Source organism: Prionailurus viverrinus, chromosome B4 (assembly GCF_022837055.1).
Source record: "Prionailurus viverrinus isolate Anna chromosome B4, UM_Priviv_1.0, whole genome shotgun sequence".
NCBI lineage: Eukaryota > Metazoa > Chordata > Mammalia > Carnivora > Felidae > Prionailurus > Prionailurus viverrinus.
This window is the reverse complement of record NC_062567.1, coordinates 130823551-130845192: the sequence shown is the minus strand read 5'-3', so window position 1 is coordinate 130845192 and position 21642 is coordinate 130823551. Positions and strand designations below refer to the sequence as shown.

Sequence of the window (21642 nt, the reverse complement as noted above, 5' to 3'; positions counted from 1 at the left end):
GCACTGTGTGGTGACAGATGGTAGCTACACTTGTGAGCACAGCATAAGTACAGACGTGTGGAATCCCCTGAAACTCATGGAACACTGTGCGTCAGCCATGCTCCAATTAAAAAGACATCACCATCGAGTGTGAAAAAGCAATGCAATCACACAGGAAGGGCGCTTGACTCAGCCTAAAGGAGTCAGACACACCAGACCTACCCTAAGCAGGAGACTGACCTCCTTCCTAATTCAGTGAGGAAACAGGCAGGACCTGGACTGCTCCACACTGAGGTTTGTCACAGAAACCTCCCTCCCTCCACATGAACCTGTGAAGAGCCACTGCAACTCCTACATCTGCTGTTCTCTGTCCTCAAGAGTCCATTCAGAGCCTGCTGGCAGGCATTTCAGTGATTCTTCTCCTGGACACCGACTTGTTGTTAGGATGTTTCTGTCTTACCAATCCCTTACCTTTCTCTCTTCTGCTCCAGGAGTGCAGAGCATAGCTGGAGGAAGTCACAAAACTGGTTCCTTTTCAAATGTACGCCAGTTCACTTCCCCTCAGTGCTCACATGGCAGCACCTGGCCTGTAAGGCCCTTCTTCGTCTTTTCTGCTGAGCTGTTACTCAGTCTTCAAAGACTGGTTCAAAAGTTACTTTCTCTAGGAGGCACTTGCGACAACTATCACTGCCTCCTCCAACCTCCCAAGGTGTTCCTTCCCATTCACCCTGCAAGGCCCAGCCAGCAGCTGCGGCCCTTTGTTCACCCACTTCCCCTCTGCTGGAGAGCCTTGAAGGGGAACAATGGGATCTTTGTGTATCCCAGAACCTAACGCAACCCTTCTAGTGGGTCATTCATTCGACATACCTTCTGAATGCCTTCCCTGTGCTAAGTAAGCGCTGGGTTGAATAACTGAATGAATGAATGTCTGACCTCCTACACCACTGTCCTCACTCATTTATTCTGTACCTATTCCACTCTCCTCCAGACTCCAAACCCATCCATCAGGCATCCTCCCTAGCCTGTCCTTTCTGAAGAGGACAATGCAGAAGAAGATCATCCTGAAAGTCTATCTCACACAAAGCCCCTGTTTTCCTGTCAGGATTGTGCAGATGAGTCTTCACCTTCACCCACTGCCCCCTCTCCCCTGCTCAGCAAGGCTCCCCTCACCACTTATATTCTACATTCATGACCTGCGTCACAACACCTCCTCCTGGACCTTACTGTCTAAGGAAGTCTTTCTTCCTTTCTACCAAATCCAACTCAACTGACGAATACGTTATAAGCTCTTCTATTCTGAAAAATTATTTTTGGCCTTGTGATACTCTCCAAATATCCTCTTGTTTTTAGCCTTTCCTTTACTATCCAAATTATTAAGAGAATAGACTATACTCCATTACTTTCATGTTCTCATCACTGATCTGATAAAAAAAAAGTTATTGAGGTACTACATGCATGTGATTTTAAGTCAAATAATACCACCAAGCTTACAAATAAAAACAACACTCTCCTCTGCTGCCCTCCGACCCAGACCACTCCCCGTGCCTCCACCCCCCCCCCCACCCCACCACACATGGATCTCTTTTCCCCCGTCCTTCCAACAGAAGACACCATTTTTGTCCAAATCAATATTCAGTGCTAACAGTACTATAACTAAGTAAATAACAGAGACAGCTGAATCATACGGAACAGTATAATCAAATTTGCTTTTCTTGTACAATTCTTTGTTTTCCCTAGAACTAACAATTACTACTTTCTTTCAGTTTTGGGGAGGCTTAGTATTTATTATGTATTTTTCACTAATTCATCCTCAAACTCTCCAACAGAGTTGTAAATCTCCTCTTAATAAATTCAAACACTTCAGGTAATCTATCAATTTCATTCCAGTCTTGGAGACATTCCTCAGGGGTTTTCTCATGTTCCAGTCTAGATTGTTTGCTTTCTAGGCCGCTAAATTGCTGACACTTTGCCAGGGATGTCTTTTCCCCTTCAGCTCTGAAATTCCTGGCTCTCTCCTACCCTGGAGCATCTGTTCCCCAGATCCTTTGTCTTCTTTTATGGTTTAGTCTCTGGTTTAGGTGGAACATATATTCTAGTGAATGCCTGACAAAAGGTATATGGAAAGTAAAATTTTTGATCTCTTGAATGACTGAAATGTCCTTATTTTATCCATATATATTATTGACATTTGGAATATTTTTTAACCCACATACATAATCAAATTAGAAGTTCAAGTTAGTAGGAGCGCCTGGGTGGCTCAGTCGGCTGAGTGTGTGACTTCAGCTCAGGTCACGATCTCATGGCTCATGGGTTCGGGCACCGCATTGGGCTCTGCGCTGACAGCTTGGAGCCTGGAGCCTGCTTTGGATTCTGTGTCTCCCTCTCTCTCTGCCCTCCCCCGCTCGTGCTAGTCTCTCTCTCCCTGAAGAATAAACATTCAAAAGTATTTAAAAAATAAAAAACAAGTTCAAATTAGTAAATCTTTCTCCCTCCAAAATTTTGGAGCCACACTTCATTGTCTTCTAGTTCCCAGAGATGCAATATAGAAATCTGACAATATTCTAAATCCTAATGTTTTGGCCATGACCTGTTTCTTCTCCAGAAACTTGTAGGGTCTTTCACTTCTCCTCAGTGTTACACAAATGCAAACCTCGAAGTATGGTTCTTTTTTTTTTATTTATTCAGCTTCTGGGTAGGTACTTGCAATCTAGAAACTCGGGTTGTTCAGGTTTGGGGCATTTTCTCTACTTATTTATTTGACAATTTTATCCCCTCCAGGAATTCCTTCTTCAATGTTGAATTTACAGGATTGATCCATGAATTTTCTTTTCTCTCCACTTGTATCTCTGACTTTTTCTTTTACTACCTGGAGATTCTCTCAACTTTACCTTCCAATACTTCTAATTTTTAAAAGAATTTGTTATTGTGACTTAGTTTTCGAAAGCTTTTACTTGTTCTCTGAAGTCTTTTTTTTTTTTACAGTCCTATTTTTGTTCCATGATTATAATACCAACTCTTATCTCTGAAAATATTGTTTTGTTTTGTTTTAATTTTCTTTCACTCTCTATATTACCTTGTTTCCTCTACATTCCTCTTTTATATTTGCTTTGGTCGCTATCTTCCAGTCATAGGTTTTTATCAGATGTCTGATTATCTATGATTATCTACTGATATTTATTTATTTATTTTTAATTTTTAATTGTATTACTTTTTTTTAAATGTTTATTTTCGAGAGAGAGACAGAGCATGAGCAGGAGAGGGGCAGACAGAGAGAGAGGGAGACACAGAAACAGAAGCAGGCTCCAGGCTCTGAGCTGTCAGCACAGAGCCCAACGCAGGGCTCAAACCCAGGAACCATGAGATCATGACCTGAGCCGAAGTCGGATACTTAATTGACTGAGCTTCCCAAGTGCCACTTATTTATTATTTTTTAAAGGAGGTGGAGGTTTATTGAATACACTGCAAGGGAGCAGTGGGCAGGACAGCAAAGGAGAGAGGATCTGCAGTGATCTACTGATATTTAAGAGATAAGCCTGAAAGGGGCACCTGGGTGGCTCAGTTGGTTAAGTGTCGACTCTGGATCTAGGCTCAGGTCGTGATCTCACAGTTCATGGGTTTGAGCCCCGCATTGAGTTCTGTGCTGATGGCACAGAGCCTGCTTGGGATTCTGTCTCTTCTTCTATCTACCCCTATACTGCTGGTGCACACGTGTGCATGCTGTCTCAAAACAAACTTAAACAATTTTTTTTTTAATGAGCAAGTTTTTACTCCTGCTCCCCCTCCCTGGGCAACCACTAACATGCTTTCTGTCATTATAGATTAGTTTGCATTATAGATTAGTTTGCATATACAGGTAATCACCGGGACATACTTTTTTTTTTTTTTTTTGGTCTGGCTTCTTTTGATCAGAATTATTCTGAAATTCAGCCATACAGTTTCATGTATCAGTAGTTCACTTCCCTCTTATAGGGAGTACTCCTCCACTGCATAGAATCTACCACAATTTGTCAGTCACCTGTTGACGGGTGGCTGGGTTGTTTCCAGACTTGGGCTATTGCAAAAAGCTGCTATGAACATTCATTTAGAAGTTTTTGTACACTTTCTTTTTCATTGGGTACTTAGCAGTGTATATTAGTTTGCTAGGGATGCCATGACAAGGTACCACAGATTGTATGCTTTCAGGAACAGCAATGTATTGTCTCACACAGATCTGGAAGCTAGAAGTGGGAAATGAAGATTTTGCCAGTGCTGGTTCCTTTGGAAGGCCGTGAGGGAAAGATCTGTCCCAGGCCTCTCCCCTTGGCTTGCAAATGGCCGTCTTCACGTTCACATGGCGTTCTCCCTGTGTTTGTGTCTGTCTAAATTTCCTCTTTTTATAGACACGAGTCACACTGGATTATGGCCTACCCTAATGACCTATTTTAATTTGATTACCTCTGCAAAGTCCCTAACTCCAAGCAAGGTCACATTCCGAGGTAACGGGAGTTAAGGCTTCCAACGTGTAAACTGGCACAGGAGTGGGGGCGGGGGAGTGAACAGGGAACACAATTCAGCCTCTAACAGTAGAACAGTTGGATCATAGGGTAGTGATATGTTTAACTTTTTAAGAAACAGTCTCTGTATTCCAAAGTGGCTGTAGCATTTTATCTCCCCACCAGCAGAGTATGAGAGTTCCAGTTCTTCCATATCTTACCAACACCCAGGTCTTCCTTTTCTTTTAATGTTTTATTTATTTTTGAAGAGAGATCACGACTGGGGAAGGGTCAGAGAGACAGGAGGACAGAGGATTCTAAGTGGTCTCCACACTGACAGCAGCGAGCCCAATGAGGGGCTTGAACTCACTAACCTTGAGATTACTCTGAGCAGAAGTTGGACACTTAACCAACTGAGGCACCCAGACGCCCCAGTAAGTCTTTTTAACTTTAGCTACTCTGCTTTTTTAATTTATTTATTTTTGAGAGAGAGAGAGAGAGAGAGAGAGAGAGAGATACAATAATCAGGAGAGGGGCAGAAAGAAAGAATCCCAAACAGGCTCTGCACCGTCAGCGCAAAGCCTGACACAGGGCTTGAACCCATGAACTGTGAAATCAGGACCTGAGTGGAAACCAAGAGTTGGATGCTTAACTGACTGAGCCACCCAGGCGCCCCTCTAATTGTGGTTTTAATTGCATTGACATTGAACATCTTTTCATGAGTTTCTTTGCCATCCATTCTCTGGTAAAATGCTGTTCAAATTTTTTACCATTCTTTTTTTTTTTTTTTTAATTTTTTTTTTAATGCTTATTTATTTTTGAGACAGAGAGAGACAGAGCATGAATGGGGGAGGGTCAGAGAGAGGGAGACACAGAATCTGAAACAGGCTCCAGGCTCTGAGCTGTCAGCACAGAGCCCGATGCGGGGCTCAAACTCACGGACTGCGAGATCGTGACCTGAGCTGAAGTCGGCCGCTCAACCGACTGAGCCACCCAGGCGCCCCCAAATTTTTTACCATTCTTTTAAGCAGATTTATTTTTCTCTCTCTCTCTCTTTTTTCTAAAGTAAGCTCCACGCCCAATGTGGGGCTTGAACTCATGACCCCAAGATCAAGAGTTGCATGCTCTATCAACAGAGCCAGCCAGGTGTCCCGAAGCATCTTTACTGAGATACAATTTACATGCCATAAAGTTCACCTGTTTAAAGTATATAATTCAATAGTTTTTAATATTTACAGAGTTGTGCATTGATCACCACAATCTAATTTTAGAACATTTCTATCATCCCAAAAAGGAAATTTGTCCTTCTTGACAGTCACTCCCCGTTTTGCCCTCCCTTCATCCTTCTTTCCAGCACCAGATAACCACTAACCTGCTTCCTGTCTCTACAGATTGGCCTACAAAATATGTGGTGTTTTGTGTCTGTCTGCTTTCACTTGGCATAATGTTTTCAAGTTTCATCCATATTGTATCATATATCAGTACTTCATTCCATTTTATGGCTTAATACTGTCCCATCGTATAGATATACCATATTTTGTTTACATCACCAGTTGATGGATATTTTGGTTGTTTCCACTTTTTTTGCTATTGTAAATAATGCTGTTATAAACACTTGCATACAAGTTTCTGTGTGGACACAAGCTGTCATTTTTCTTGGGTGAATACCCAGGAGTGGGATTGCTGGGTCATATGGTAACTGTATGTTTAACTTTTTGAAAGCCTACCAAACTGTTTCTCAAAGTGGATGCACCGTTTGACATACCCACTGGCAGCGTCCAATGGTTCTAATTTCTCCACATCCTCAACCACACTTGTTATCACCTGTCCATTTGATAACAGCCATCCCAACGGGTGTGAAGTGCTATGTCACTGTGGTTTTGATTGTAGTTCCTTAATGAGTAACGATGTTAAGCATCTTTTCATGCGCTTATTGGCCAATTGTGTATCTTCTTTGGATAAATGTCTTCCAATTCTTTGCTCATTTCTTAAAATTGGGTTATTTGTTTTCCTATTACTGAGCTTTCAAAGTTTTTAACAGATTTAAGAGATTCTAGATACTAATCCTTATTTGGGCAGATGCTGTGCATGTGTTTCCTCCCAATCTGTGGCTTGCCTTCTCATTCTCACTAACAGCATCTTTCAAAGAGCAGAAGTTTGCTGTGAGATCTAAGAAATCTTTGCCTAACCACAGATTTTCTCTTACATCTTCTTCTAGAAGCATTATAATTCTAGATTTTACATTTAGATCTAAGATCCATTTTCACTTAATTTTTATATATGCTCTAAGGTCTAGATGTATGTTTATTTTTTGCATATGGATATCCAACTGTCCTAACACCATTTGTTGAAAAAAAAAAAAAATCCTTTCTCCATTGAATTGTCTCCACAAAATTGCCTTTGTCAAAGATCATTTGTCCATATATATGTGAGTCTATGTTGGGATCTCTCTTCTGCTCCACTGGTCTCTTTTTTCCAATACCACAGGGTCTTTATTGCTGTAGCTTTATAGTAAGTTCTGAAATCAGGAAGTATTAGCACCCCAACTTTGTTCAACTCAAAAGCTGCTTTGATTATTATTATGGGTTGAATAGTGTCCCCCCACCAAAAAAAGAAAAAAGATAAACTGGAGTTCTAACCTCCAATACTTCAGAACATGATCTTATTTGGAGATGGGGTCTTTACAGAGGTAACTATAAAGTTATTAGGGTGGGCTCTAATCCAGTATGACCGTGTCCTCTCATACAAAGGGTGAAATTTGGACACAAAGACAGATGCGCATGCAGGAAGAATGCCATGTGAAGACTGGGTTATACTGCAACAAGTCAAGAAACTAGAAGAGAAGGTAGAAATCAGAAGCTAAGAGAGAGGCCTGGAAAAGACCCTCCCCTAGTCCCTTGACATGGAACATAGCCCTGCCAACACCTTGACCTTGTACTTCAGGCCTCTAGGACTGTGAGACAATACATTTCTGTTAAGTCACTCAGTTTGTGGTACTTTGTTAGAGCAACCCTAGCAGACTACTACAGCTGTTCTATGCCCTATGCATTTCCATATGAATTTTAGAAATCAGCTTTTTCACAAAAAGAGTCTGCTAGGATTTTGATAGGGATTGAACTGACTCTTAGCAACAGCTAAACAATATTGAATCTTTTTTTTAAGTTTATTTATTCATTTTGTGTGTGTGTGTGTGTGTGTGAGAGAGAGAGAGAGAGAGAGAGAGAGAGAGAGAGAGAGAGAGAGAAAACACGAGAGGGGGAGGGGCAGAGAGAGGGAGAAAGAGAATCCCAAGAAGGCTCTGTGCTCTTAGTATGGAGCCTGACTCAGGGCTTGATCCCACAAACTGTGAGATCATGACCTGAGCTGAAATTAAGAGTCGGATGCTTAACTGACTGAGCCACCAGGCGCCCCAACAATATTGAATATTCTGACCTATAAACAGGTATATCTCTCCTTTTATTTAGGTTGACTTTATTTTCTCTCAGCAATGTTTTGTGGTTTTCAGTGGTGGTGAAACATTCTGTGTTTTTTTGTGGTCACAGCAGACATCTTTTCTCATTGTTCTTCATCTAAGAAGTAAATCATTCAGTCTTTCACCATTAACTTTAATATCAACTGTAGGATTTTCATGAAAGCCCTTTATCAGGTCAAATAGTTCCTTTCTATTCCTAGCTTGCTGACACTTTTTTTTTTATCAGGAATGGATGTGGCATTTGTCAAATGCTTTTTCTGCATCTTTTGAGTGGATCCTAGGGTTTTTCTTTTTTAATTTGTTAACGTGATGAATTACACATTGATTGATTCTTGTATGTTCAACCAACCTTGCATTCCTGGGGGAAATCCTACCTGGTCATATGTTATACTATATATTCTAATTCTGTTTATAATTGTTGCACCTACTTCATGAGAGACACTGTTCTGTAGTTTTCTCGCAATGTCTTTGGTTTTGGTATCAGAGTAATCCTGACCTCACAAAAGGAGTTGGGAAGTATCCCCCTCTCTTCAAGTGAGATTATACTAATTTACATACAACATAAGAACCTACAATAGTATTCTTCTACCTTCCCGTCTTGGCCTTTATGCTACTGTTATTGTACATTATACAGATATCAACACACAACGCATCTGCAGAACTTTTGTTCAATCAATTCCCTTTTTAAAAGGTTTAAATAATAGAAAAAGTCTTCTATATCTACCCATGTAGTTTCCATTTCCTGAGCTCTTCATTTCTTTGTGTAGATTCATATTTCCATCTGGCATCCCTTTCAGTCTCCCTTTCACATTTCCTATAGTATGGGTATGCTGATGATGAATTATTTCAGCTTTTGTGTGTTTGAAATAGACTTTAGGGGCACCTGGGTGGCTCAATTGCTTAAGCGTCCGACTTTGGTTCAGGTCATGATCTCATGGTCTGTGGGCTCGGGGCCCGTGCTGGGCTCTGTGCTGACAGCTCAGAGCCTGGAGCCTGCTTCGGGTTTTGTGTCTCCCTCTCTCTCTTCTCCTCCCCCGCTTGTGTTCTATCAAAAATAAGTAAACATTAAAAAAAAAAAGAAAGAAAGAGATTTTATTTAGCCTTCATTCTTGAAAGAAATTTCACTGCTTATAGAATTCAAGGTTAACAGTTTTTCTTTCAGTACTTTAAAGACCGCTGCATTGTTTTTAAAGGCAAATTCTTATCCTTGTTCCTCTGTTAACAGCGTCCATTGTCTTTTGGTTTTAAGATTTTCTCTATCGCTCATTTTGAGTAATTTGATTATGATGTGCTTTAGTGTGGTATTCTTCATCTGTCAAGAACATATAACTTCTTTTTTTATTTTTTGAAGGAACATATAACTTCTTGGATCTGTGGGTTTACGGTTTTTATCAAATTTGGGGCCATTATTTCCTAGATTTTTCCTTTCTACTTCCTTCCCTCTTTTTCAGAGACTACAATTACACTTACATTAGACTGTCTGAAGTTTTGTACAGCACCCTCATCATCTTTCCATATTTTGTTCTTTACTCTTTTTCCTGTGTTTCATATTGGATATTTTCTATTAGCATGACTTTAAATTCTCTAATCTTTTATTCTGCAATGTCTAATCTGTCACTAAATCTCATCCAGTATATTTTTCATCTCAGACATTATAGTTGTAAACTCCAGAAACATTTTTAAATTTTATTTATTTACTTATTTTAGAGAGCATGCAATGGGGGAGATGGGCAGAAGGAGAGAAAGAATCTTATGCAGGCTCTACGCTCAGCACAGAGCCCAATGCAGGGTTGATCCCATAACCCTGGGATCATGACTTGAGCCAAAATCAAGAGTTGGACACTCAACCAACTGAGCCACCCACATACCCAACTCTAGAAATTTGATTTGAGTCTTATCTTCCACATTTCTACTTGACTTCTTAAATATCTGAATACAATTATAGTAAGTATTTTAATATTCCTGTCTGCTAATTTTAATCTGTGTCAGTTGTGGGTTGATTTCAACAGATTTTTTTTCCTTCACTATGGTCTGTATTTTCCTGGGTTTTACGTGTCTGATGATCTTTGCTTGGATACCGGATATTACAAATTTTACACTGCTGAGTACTGAATGTTTTGTATTCCCATTTACAAATATTCCAAAAATATTTTTGAGCTTTGTTCTAGAACACAGATTACTTTGAAACAGTCTGTTCCTTTTGTGTCCTATATATATATATATATATATATATATATATATATACACATATATATATACACATACACATATATATAAAAAATATGTATAATACATGTTTATACATGTATATGTATGTATATATGTGTGTGTGTGTGTGTGTGTGTGTGTGTGTATATATATATATATATCCATCTATCTATATTTTGTCTACTTTTCAGTGGTTATTTCCAGTGGGAGGGTAAATTCTGTCCCTGATACTCCATCTTGCTCAGTAGCAGAAGTCCCAATGGATTTTTGAAAAATTATGGTGTCTTAGGAGAACCTGGCTGGCTCATTTGGTGGAGCATGCAACTCTTGGTGTCAGGGTTATAATTTCGAGCCCCATGTTGGGTATAGAGATGACTTAATTAAAATCTTTTTAAAATTGTGGTATTTTAACCATTTTTACGCATGCAGTTCAATGGCATTAAGTATGTTCACATTGCTGTGCAACCATCACCAGCATACATCTCCGGAATTTTTCTCATCTTTCCAAACTGAAACTTTATACTTTCTATTCCCCTCTCCCTTCAGTCCCTGGCAACCACCACGCTGTTCTCTGTTTCTATGAGGCACCACCCTAGGCACCTTATACAAATAAGAATCATACAGGATTTGCCCTTTGGTGACTGGCTTATTTCACTAAGCATAATGTCTTCAAGGTTCATGCGTGTTGTAGCAGGTGTCAGAATTTTCTTCCTTTTTAAGGCTAAAGCTTATTCCATTGTTGGGATATACCACTTTTTGTTTATCCATTCATCCGCCAAGCGACACTGGGTTGGTTTTACTTCTTGGCCACTGTAAATAAGGCGGCTACGAACATAGGTATGCAAATATCTGACAGAGTCCGTTTTCGATGCTTTCTTCTTTTTTTAAATTAAGCTTTTAATTTTAATTGCAGTATAGTTAACATACAGTGTTATATCACTTTCAAGTATACACTACAGTGATTCAACAATTCTATACATTACTTAGTGTAATGTCACCCTTCTTTCAATTCTTAGTGATTTTATTACTAAGTGGAATATCCTTGCCACTTAGCATCTCTATTTCTCCTTGTCCGCTATGTAACAGTTGACGTAGTAGCCATCATTCAAAGAGCCTCCCATTTAAAATCTCCTCTGCCTTGTACTAGACTACACTCTCCATTTCTTTTCTTCTCTCTCACCCAATCTTAGAGCCTTTGAATTTATGCCTTTGCCTTAGGAATATTCTCTCATATCATCACATGGAAGCTTCCTTCATATCCTTGAGGCATCAGCTCAAGTGCATCTCTCTGAACAGACCTTCTCTGACCACCCAGCTAAAATAGCTCCCCACTCAGTCACTCTGGCTTAACACATATCACCGCCTAAAAGGAACGCTTACTTATGTGTTTGTTGTCTATCTCCCCCAACCAAAAATGCAAACTTCCTGGTGCAGACATTCTTGACTGTCTTGTTCATTATCAACCTGGCACAAAAAGTTGTTTGATAAATATTTCCTGACTCTAACTTGCTAATCTCTGCTTCTCTGTCTTAACTGCTCTCCAAACATCTATTTCCCCAGGTTCTGTCACTGAACCCACGTCTTCACATTTTGCCACAGAAATTTCATCTAACCTCACGGTTTCAACTGTTCCATTTGAATGATTCTCTCCAATTCAGTTATTTTCAGCCCTGAATCATCCTGTTTCCAGCCTCCTGGTTTCACCTGGCTGCCACACACTGCCACAAAGACACTATCTCAAATTCTGTTTAACACAGAATTCATCCTACCCTCCCCCCACCTGTTTCTTCTCTCATGTTTCCCATTCTTTTTTTAATTTTTTAAAAAATGTTTTATTTATTTTTGAGACAGAGACAGAGCGTGAGCAGGGGAGGGGCAGAGCGAGAGACACAGAATCGAAGGAGGCTCCAGGCTTTGAGCTGTCAGCACACAGCCCAATACGGGGCCCGAACTCACAAACCACTAGATCTGGACCTGAGCACAAGTCGGACGCTTAACCAGCTGAGCCACCCAGGCGCCCCTCGTGTTTCCTATTTTTAACAGCAGCACCCTCTTTCTTCCAGTCACTCAGCTTAAAGTCTTGATGTCATTATTGATATCTCCTTTTCCTTTTTCCTCCACATCAAATTAATTGCTAAATCCTATCCATTTTTTTAAAAGAAAGCATGCAGGGGCAGCTGCTGGCTCAGTAGGTGAAGCATAAGACTCTTAATCTTGGGGTTGTGAGTGTGGGCCCCACTCTGGGTGTAGAGATTACTTAAAAATAAAATCTTTAGGGGCATCTGGGTGGCTCGGTTGGTTAAGTGTCCGACTTTGGCCTAGGTCATGATCTCACAGTTCCTCAGTGCGATTCCTGTATTGGGCTCTGTGCTACAGCATAGAGCCTGAAGCCTGTTTCAGATTCTTTTTTTTTTTTAATTTTTTTTTAATGTATGTTTATTTTTGAGAGAGAGAGAGAGAGAGAGAGAGAGAGAGCGAGAGCGCACAAGCCAGGGAGGAGCAGAGAGAGACATGGAGACGTAGAATCTGAAGCAGGCTCCAGGTTCCAAAGCTGTCAGTACAGAGCCCCACACAGGGCTCGAACACCCAAGCTGTGAGATCATGACTGGAGCCGAAGTCAGACGCTTAACCCACGGAGCCACCCAGGTGCCCCAAGCCTGTTTCAGATTATGTGACTCCCTCCCCCTCTCTGCCCCTCCCCAACTCCTGCTCTCTCTCTCTCTCTCTCTCTCTCTCTCTCTCTCTAAATAAACATTAAATAATAAATAAATAAATAAATAAATAAATAAATAAATAAATAAAATCTCATTAAAAAAAAGAAAGGAAAGCATATATATTTCCTAACTATAAAGCTAAGGACAACTAATATAGTGGATGAGAGGAACAATATTCAAGATGGTCTTAGCAGACTAAGAGGAAGGGCAGAAGCTCCTAATATTGGTCTCTTTTAAACTGAGGTACAATTCACAGAAAAATACATAAACTTTAAGTGTAGTGCTCAGTAGATTTTAGATAACAATTGTACCCGTGTAACTACCCCACGGATGAAGAGAGCAGATGTCCATCTCCCCAGAATACTCCCACAAGCCTCTTCTCTTGGATACTCTCATATACACCCCGGGGAATGATTCTATCGCTGAGGATGAGTTTTACATGTTCATAAACTTTATGTAATTAGAATGTGGGAGAATATACACTTTTGTTCCCATCTTTTTCCGGCCAATATAATGTTTTTGAGATTCATGCATGTTTTTATGTGAATCAAAAGTCTAATTTTTTAAATGTTTATTTTTGAGAGACAGAGTGTGAGTGGGGGAGGGGCAGAGAGAGGGAGATACAGAATCCAAAATAGGCTCCAGGCTCTGAGCTGTCAGCACAGAGCCCGATACAGAGCTCGAACTCATGGCCTGTGAGATCATGACCCAAGCCGAAGTCAGACGCTGAACTGACTGAGCCACCCAGGCGCCCCTCAAAAGTCTAATTTTTAAGCTTAGTAGTATTTCACTGAACATCCTATAATTCATTTACTTATTTACTTGTTGATGGACAGTTAAGCTATATCTGGTTTGGGCTGTTACAAGTAAAGTTACCACAAATATTCTCATACATCTCTTTGTGGACATATGCAGTCATGTGTATTAGGTACATACTTAGAAGTAGAACATCTGGCTTATAGGGTAGGCATATGTTTAACTTGATCAGAGATTTGAGAAAGTTTCTGAAGTAGTTATACCAGTTTATACTCCTCCTAACAATGCATGAGAGTTCCGTTGCTCCACATTCTTTGACACTTGGTATGGTCAATCTTTCAAATTTTGGTGAGTGTGTAATACCACATTAGTTTTAACTTACATTTCCCTCATGAATAATGTTGAATATCCTATTTTTATGGTCATTTGCATATCTTATTTTGTGAAATATCTATTTATGTCTTTTGTCCAGAGTTTTTACTTTTCCTATTGATTTTTAGGAATTCTATATATATTCTAGATATGAGACCTTTATTAGATAAATGTATTGCAAGTGTTTTCTCCAAGTCCGTAGCTTTTCCACATTCTTTTTTTTTTTTTTATTATTTTTTTTCAACGTTTATTTATTTTTGGGACAGAGAGAGACAGAGCATGAACGGGGGAGGGGCAGAGAGAGAGGGAGACACAGAATCGGAAACAGGCTCCAGGCTCTGAGCCATCAGCCCAGAGCCTGATGCGGGGCTCGAACTCACGGACCGCGAGATCGTGACCTGGCTGAAGTCGGACGCTTAACCGACTGCGCCACCCAGGCGCCCCTAACATTCTTAATGTTGTCAGTATATTAGCAGATGTTTAATTTTTTGTAATGAAATTCAACTGAAGAACTGTTCTTTAAAGAATTAAAAAAAAAATTTTTTTTAATGTTTATTTTTGAAAGAGAGAGACAGAGCACAAGCAGGGAAGGGGCAGAGAGAGCGGGGGACACAGAATCTGAAGCAGGCTCCAGGCTCTGAGCTGTCAGCACAGATGTGGGGCTAGAACTCATGGACCACGAGATCATGATCTAAGCCAAAGTTAGTCGCTTAACCGACTGAGCCACCCAGGCGCCCCTAAATCACTATTCTTTTTTATGGTTAGTGCTTTTTACAATCTACTTAAGATCACAGAGACATCTCTTATGTTGTCTTCCAAAAGCTTTACAGTTTTAGCCTATGATCCATCTCAAATTAGGTTTTATGTGTGATGTAATCACACATAATCACATACACCGTAATCATGGTTCATGTATTTCCATATGGTTACCTGGTTGCTCCAGCACCATCTGTTGAAAGATCTTCCTTTCCCTTACTGAATTAGTCTTTTGAAAAACCTTTTTTTAAAATTCTGAAGTCTTATACTTTAGGTTTAAAAGAATCAATTGTAGGGGTGCCTGGGTGGCTCAGTTGGTTAAGCGTCCAACTCCTGATCTCAGCTCAGGTCTTGATCTCAGAGTCTTAAGTTCAAGCCCAGCATTGGGCTCCTCACTGGGCGTGGAGTCTACTTAAAAAAAAAAAATCAGGAGCGCTGGGATGGCTGAGTCGGTTAAACATCTAACTCCTGATTTCAGTTCAAGTCATGATCTCAAGCATTCATGGGTTCAAGCTCCACACTGGGCTATGCACTGGTGGTGGTGGTGCAGAGACCACTTGGGAGACTCTCTGGCCCTCCCCCGCTCATGCTCTTCCTCAAAGTAAGTAAGTGAAGTTAAAAAAAAAAAAACCAATTGTACAACTACAGGATGGGCAAGACCAGTATAAAAGCAGTGTAGTGGATAATGTGGTTGACTTTGAGACACTGAAGCACTTCCTCTTTAGCAACAAGACCTAGAAATTTTAGCTAACACAAATTCTAACATCATTTGAAGCTTATTGTGGCCATGTCATTAAATTCTGGTCAAAGAAATACAAAAGCACAGTTGAGTGTGCAACTTCCAAGGGAAGTGACAAGTTCTCTTTTTTTTTGCTAAATGGAATACAAATGTGATGGTTGGGGCTACAGAGAAAGCAGAATTTTCTATTTTTATAGAAAATTTTTAAGATATAGAAAAAAGTCCAGAAAATAAAATAACAAACACACCTATGTAACCACCACTCAGATTTAACATATTTGCTTCACAGCATTTGCTTCAGATTTCTCTTTTTTATAATGTTTATTATTTTTTTAATGTTTATTTATTTTTGAGAGAGAGAGAGAGAGAGACAGAGCATGAGTGAGGGAGGAGCAGAGAGAGAAGGGGACACAGAATCCGAAGCAGGCTCCAGGCTCCCAGCTGTCAGCACAGAGCCCGACCTGGGGCTTGAACTCATGAACGGTGAGATCATGACCTGAGCCCAAGTCGGACGTTTAACCAACTGAACCACCCAGGCACCCCCCTCCCCCATCTTTTTTAAAGAAATAAAAATATAGGTGCAGTGAAGAGTTGAGCACCCCCCCCCCTTGTAACCAGCCTTTCCAAATTCAACCTCCATCCTCCTTCCCCAGATGGAACCCCACTATGAAGCTTGGGTAGGTCTCACCTTTCAGAGGTAAATTTAAGAATTCATGGTTTCTGCCTCCTCTGAGGGCCCCTTAGTTCAGCTGTGATCTGTGTACTACTGGCTTTAGGGATCACCAGGGGTGCTTGTAAAAAATACAGATCCCAAGGGGTGCCCGGGTGGCTCAGTCGGTTGAGCGTCCGACTTTGGCTCTGGTCATGATCTCGCAGTCAGAGAGTTCGAGCCCCGTGTCGGGCTCTGTGCTGACAGCTCGGAGCCTGGAGCCTGCTTCGGATTCTGTGTCTCCCTGTTTCTCTACCCCTCCCCCGCTCATGCTCTGTCTCTCTCACTTTCAAAAATGAATAAATGTTAAAAAAAAAATTTTTTTTTAAATAGATCCCAGGGTCCCAACTCTTGAGATCCTCTTTCAGTAAGTCCAGTGTGGGGCCTGGTCACCCTCATCTTATTATCACTTTATTATTATTTTTTTCATTTCCATTTTAAAAAGCATGCCAGGTACAAATCAAAACCACAATGACACAGTATTTCATATCCACTAGAACAAAAAAAGCATACAATAATAAACTGGTGAGGATACGGACAAATTAGAACCCTCATATATTTCGGGGGGGAATAGGAAACGGTGAAGCCATTTGGAAAGCAGTTTGGCAGTTCTTCAAAAAATAAAACACAAAGTTACCATACGACCCAGCAATTCTACTCCTGGTTATTCACCCAAGAGAAATGAAAGCCTGTGTCCACACTAAACCTATATGAATTATTCAAATGCACAAAGCACCTACTCCCTTTGTAGGCCTTCTAGCACACCCAGGTGAACGATCTAAGAAGTTTCTCTGATAGAAGTAATCAGAATCGATTACTCCGCATTTAACTTCTTCAGGATGGAGGACTGAAGTCAGCATGGACTTTGGAGCCAGACCTGGAATCCAATCTAATTTATGTTGTTTGCCAGCTAGGAAAACAAATGGGAAAAATACTTATCCTGCATGGTTTCTTTCCCAGTCTGCTCTTCAAATACCAAAAGCCATAAAATCTTGTTATAATTTGTTAAATAGGATTCAGTCTCAGATGGAGGGATCCTAAACTTAAGCAGGAGACAGTCTAAATCACCTCATTGAACTCTTTGTTGTAAAGCCAATCAATAGATCACTTTATCCTTTGTAGACGAAGACGACATTTATTCATTTGTTACCTCTGAGAACAATAAAGAGAATATTATAACTAAAATGTTGGCTTCCTGATTCAGTAAGTGTTTTTTATTTATGGTAATTAATAAAGACACATGGGCGCTTAAATCCATAGCTATAATTCTTAAACTCTAGAGCGTCTTTTTATTGTTTTTATTATAAAACACTTAACTACACAAAGAAGTACAGAGAAGAAGATCACAAACCCTCCACTGCTCCGTTTTATGATGATTTTACTATGCTTGCCAGATTTCACTTAAAAAAATAAACATTCCAAGCCTGTAGCTACAGAATTTCTACAACTAGTAAGCCAACACCAACTCGTTTAGAATATCAACCTAAATTATACTAAATGGAAAGTGAAAAATAGCTGTGGAGCTGAAATTAAAAATTCTAGTCTGTCCTTGGTAAGAAATGTAGTGGAAGATTACATCAGCATTGACTGGGGACTGTCCTAGGAGGGCTGGTTGTTGCCTCCTGGTTCACGTGTCCTTTCATGGTGTCTCCTTCTTCATCTGTGGTCCCTGCCATCCTACGCAGAGAACTCAAGACCCAATGGAAATCAGGCCACAGGCGGGGCCAGGTCAATTAGATTCTCTTCCTTTAGAGAATTTGAGTGTCAAGATACAGATATTCTCGTCTTTCCTGTACATCAACACTAGTTGTTATGAGAGCAAATCATAAAAGTAAAATGCACATCTCACCTCCATGCTTTAGAAGTCTGTTGCCTGTTTTTGAACCTCCTTAGCCTAAGACAATCTTGACTAATGGTCTCTGTCATTCCCTTCTCTTCAACTGGCACCCAACACTCTAATCACTATGGGGTGGATGAAAGATGACCTCAAATTTTCTCCCAGTCCTCCCATTGAGAGGTGGAATGCCCCCGAGAGGGCTCCTCGGCTTGAATCTGGGGAGGCCCTGTGACTTGCTTTAATTTAGCACAAGGTAGAGAAAACAGAGCTGTGTGACCTCTGAGTCTGCGGCTTCTGCATGCATGCAGTACTCCCTCTTGGATCCCAGTCGCCATGCTGTGAGAAACCCAAGCCCTGTACGGAGGTCACGTGGAGAGGATCCTTGATGCTCAGGTCAACAGCCTCAAGCTGAACTGCCAGCTGCCAGCCATGTGAGTGAGTCATTTTGGACTTCTAGCCAGTTGGTCCTCCGGATGACTACAGCCCCGGCCAATACCACTTTGGAGCAGAACTGCCCTATAGAGCTCAGTGAATCACAGATCACGAGAGACGATAAAACACTGCAGTGATTTCCCATATATGTATCTCCTATTATTAATCTTATCTCCGTACCTTTGTCACAATTAATGAGCCAATACTGACACATTAGTATTAGCTAAAATCCATACCTTATTCAGATTTTCTCTTTTCTTACCTAATATTCTTATTCTTTTCCGGGATCTCATCCAGGATATTGCATTACATTTCATCGTCACGTCTCCTTAGGCTCCTTTTGGCTATGATGGTTTCTTAGACATATCTTGTTTTCCCTTGACAGTTCTGAGGGTAGTCTTGGTCAGGTGTTTTGTAGGACATCCCTCTATCGGGATCTGCCTGATGTCTCTCTCAGGATTAGGGTGGCGTAATGGGTTTGGGGGAAGAAGACCACTGAAGTAAGGTGCCATTTCAGCACATCACATCAAAGGTCCATCCTGTCTATAACCATGACTTATCCTGTCGATGCAGACCTTGACCACCGGGCCGAGATGCTGCTGGTCAGGCTCCCCACTGTGTGAAGCCACACTTGAGGAAGGGGAAGTTATGTTCCGCATCCTTGAGGGTGAAGTAATCTACATAAATGAATCAGAATTCTTCTGCCCAGGAGATTGTAATGGTGGTTTTAAACCACTAATTTTTGGTGTGGTTTAATACACAGCAAGATATCTAAAAAGCACACTCAAACCTTTTCACTGTCTCCTATTAGACTTCATGAACAGTTACATGTGCTACATAGGGTTCACTCTACTTAAGTGCCCTTCCTATTCCTATCCACCACTCACCAACCCACAAAAACAAAGAACCTCTTATTTTTCCAACAAAACCCAAGTGCTACCTCCTCTATCATGAAGCTTCCTTCCAGAAGGAATTCATTGCTCTGACCCAGCTGCCAGTACCACAGTTAACACCACTATCGTCACCCTTATGCTATGGTTAACTCCCTCAACGAGACCAGAGGTTCCCAACATGCAGAGACCCTGCCTTATGTAACTCTGCATGCCACCTAGGACATCAGCACATACCTGGCATCCCATAAGTGTTTGTGAATTAATTAAGTGACTATAAACGTGTATCATTTTTTATAATACCTCATTTTAAAAGAATAAAAGAGAAAACATAAATAAACAGCTATAGCCCAGGATGTGTCTATAAATCCACACTAGAACTGGAATCTCCCTAGTAATGCACAGCTCCACTGTATAATATGGACTGGGCACTAAGAAAACTGATCACTGCATTCAATGAGTCAAAGCCACATATAACAGACAAAATAGTATCTGCTTTCAGATCTGTGTGACAACATGGGCACATAAATACTAAATAAATTAGATCAGATGAGTCTCTTTCTAAGAGAATCAGGCCAACGAAGTACATTTCCTCGCCTTTGGATTTCTTGATATGTCATCAAAGACTTTTTACAGAACATAATTTTCATATTTAACTTCTAAAGTGTGGAACAATAAGACAGATTCATGGGTAACTGTGTTAGCGCTATTCAATTTTCTCTCTTACGTACACAGCAGGGAAATTAAATAAGCCCTGAAGTGGTCCTTGGGAAAAATATAAGAAATAGTCACTGTGCCTCCAAAGGATTCAAGGGCTTCTGAAGTTTTACATTAATAATAACTCTGTCAACTTGTCTTCTTTCAGTATTTACAATAGCGGCTTTTACTAAATCAGCTGAAGTCTCTGCAAGAAAGCGATTAGGTCATACAAAATTGCATTCTAGTGACCAGAGGGAAAAGCCCTCCCACAGAGAGTACCAGGAGCACTGGCAGCAACAGAAAGACTCCCCTGAGGAAGGTCCAGGACAGCATATGAAGCGATAGGTGCTGGGCACTGTCCAGGACACAGGGTGAGATACCCTTGGTGTGCCCAGAAGGACTAGGGACAATTTTGAAAGGAGAGAGACATGAAGGTGATACTGACAGTCCCACGTGACCAGGCAGAGAATGAGTCAGGACATGGAGTCAAACACAGAGATATACGTAAACACATGGTGACATTCAAGCCCTAGTTTGAAAAACCAAACCTAACAAATTATTGTTTAAACATTTATAATAAAAACTGCCTATGGGGCGCCTGGGTGGCTCAGTTGGTTAAGCGTCCCACTTCGGCCAGGTCATGATCTCACGGTTTGTGAGTTCAAGCCCCGCATCAGGCTCTCCGCTGACAGCTCAGAGCCTGGAATCTGCTTCAGATTCGGTGTCTCCCTCTCCCTCTGCCCTTCCCCCACTCGTGCTCTGTCTCTGTCTCTCTCTTTCTCTCTCTCTCTCTCAAAAAATGAATAAACATTAAAAAAAAATTTTTACAAACTGTCTAAATAATTTAAAAATAACTGTCCAAATAATGTCTCTGTGAGGCAGGAATAAGGGACAGGCTTTTACTTTTTACCTCAAATACTTCTGACTCATTTTAATTTTTAAAATAAGAATATAGAACTTGCACAATAAAATGTTAAAAGATAAAGTGCTACTGTTGTACAAATGAAGCATAAAGTTCTCTGTGAGTTCAGTAAAATTTGTTTTAAATTGCTCATGGGGCATAACAAAAATGGAGATCAAAAAGAAAAAAATCTTCTCAACCTTAGGTTAGGTTTGAATCTAAATCAAGCTAATTCCTAAATTCACCTAAAACAAAACACCCACTCCTCTGCCTCTGTTTTTAATTCCTACTCCAACCGTTTGCATCTTTAGTAGTCCACTGACCTTGGAACTGCTTTCTTCCGACACTTCTCCCTCATTGGTTTGCATTGGAACAGACTCTGTGCAAAACTCTGCAGAAACACACAAATACCGCCTGGAAGAGGTAAGAAGAGAAAAAAAAAATAAGGAATTCAGTGAAAAAATCGGGTTTTCAAAGATTAGATTGAAATTGTATCACCAAGACCATAGATACAGTGAAGTGATGAGCCTAAGTAACACACGTGCGTGTGCGTGTAAGTACACCCATGCATCTTCGGTAAGAAAGAAAGCAGAGAGGTAAGAGGGAATTTTCACCATCTTACGGTAGGATAGTTAGGAAAGGTTTAAGGCACTGGGGTGTTACACAGTTCTAGATTTCTTTCCTCTTTTTTCTTGACTTTTGGCAG

At 40.6% G+C, this 21642-nt stretch overlaps 1 protein-coding gene across 5 annotated transcripts in view; it reads right to left on the bottom strand.

Annotated features, from left to right (window-relative positions):
- The window catches only part of TNRC6B (trinucleotide repeat containing adaptor 6B), a 253543-nt gene that overhangs the window by 164577 nt on the left and 67324 nt on the right, over positions 1-21642 (bottom strand). For all 5 annotated transcript variants that reach the window (XM_047864960.1, XM_047864966.1, XM_047864968.1 and 2 more), the window contains exon 3: positions 21260-21350. In XM_047864960.1, coding sequence (XP_047720916.1) covers positions 21260-21304 — 45 coding nt within the window. In that variant the 5' untranslated portion in view covers positions 21305-21350. The remainder of the gene's footprint in view (positions 1-21259; positions 21351-21642) is intronic.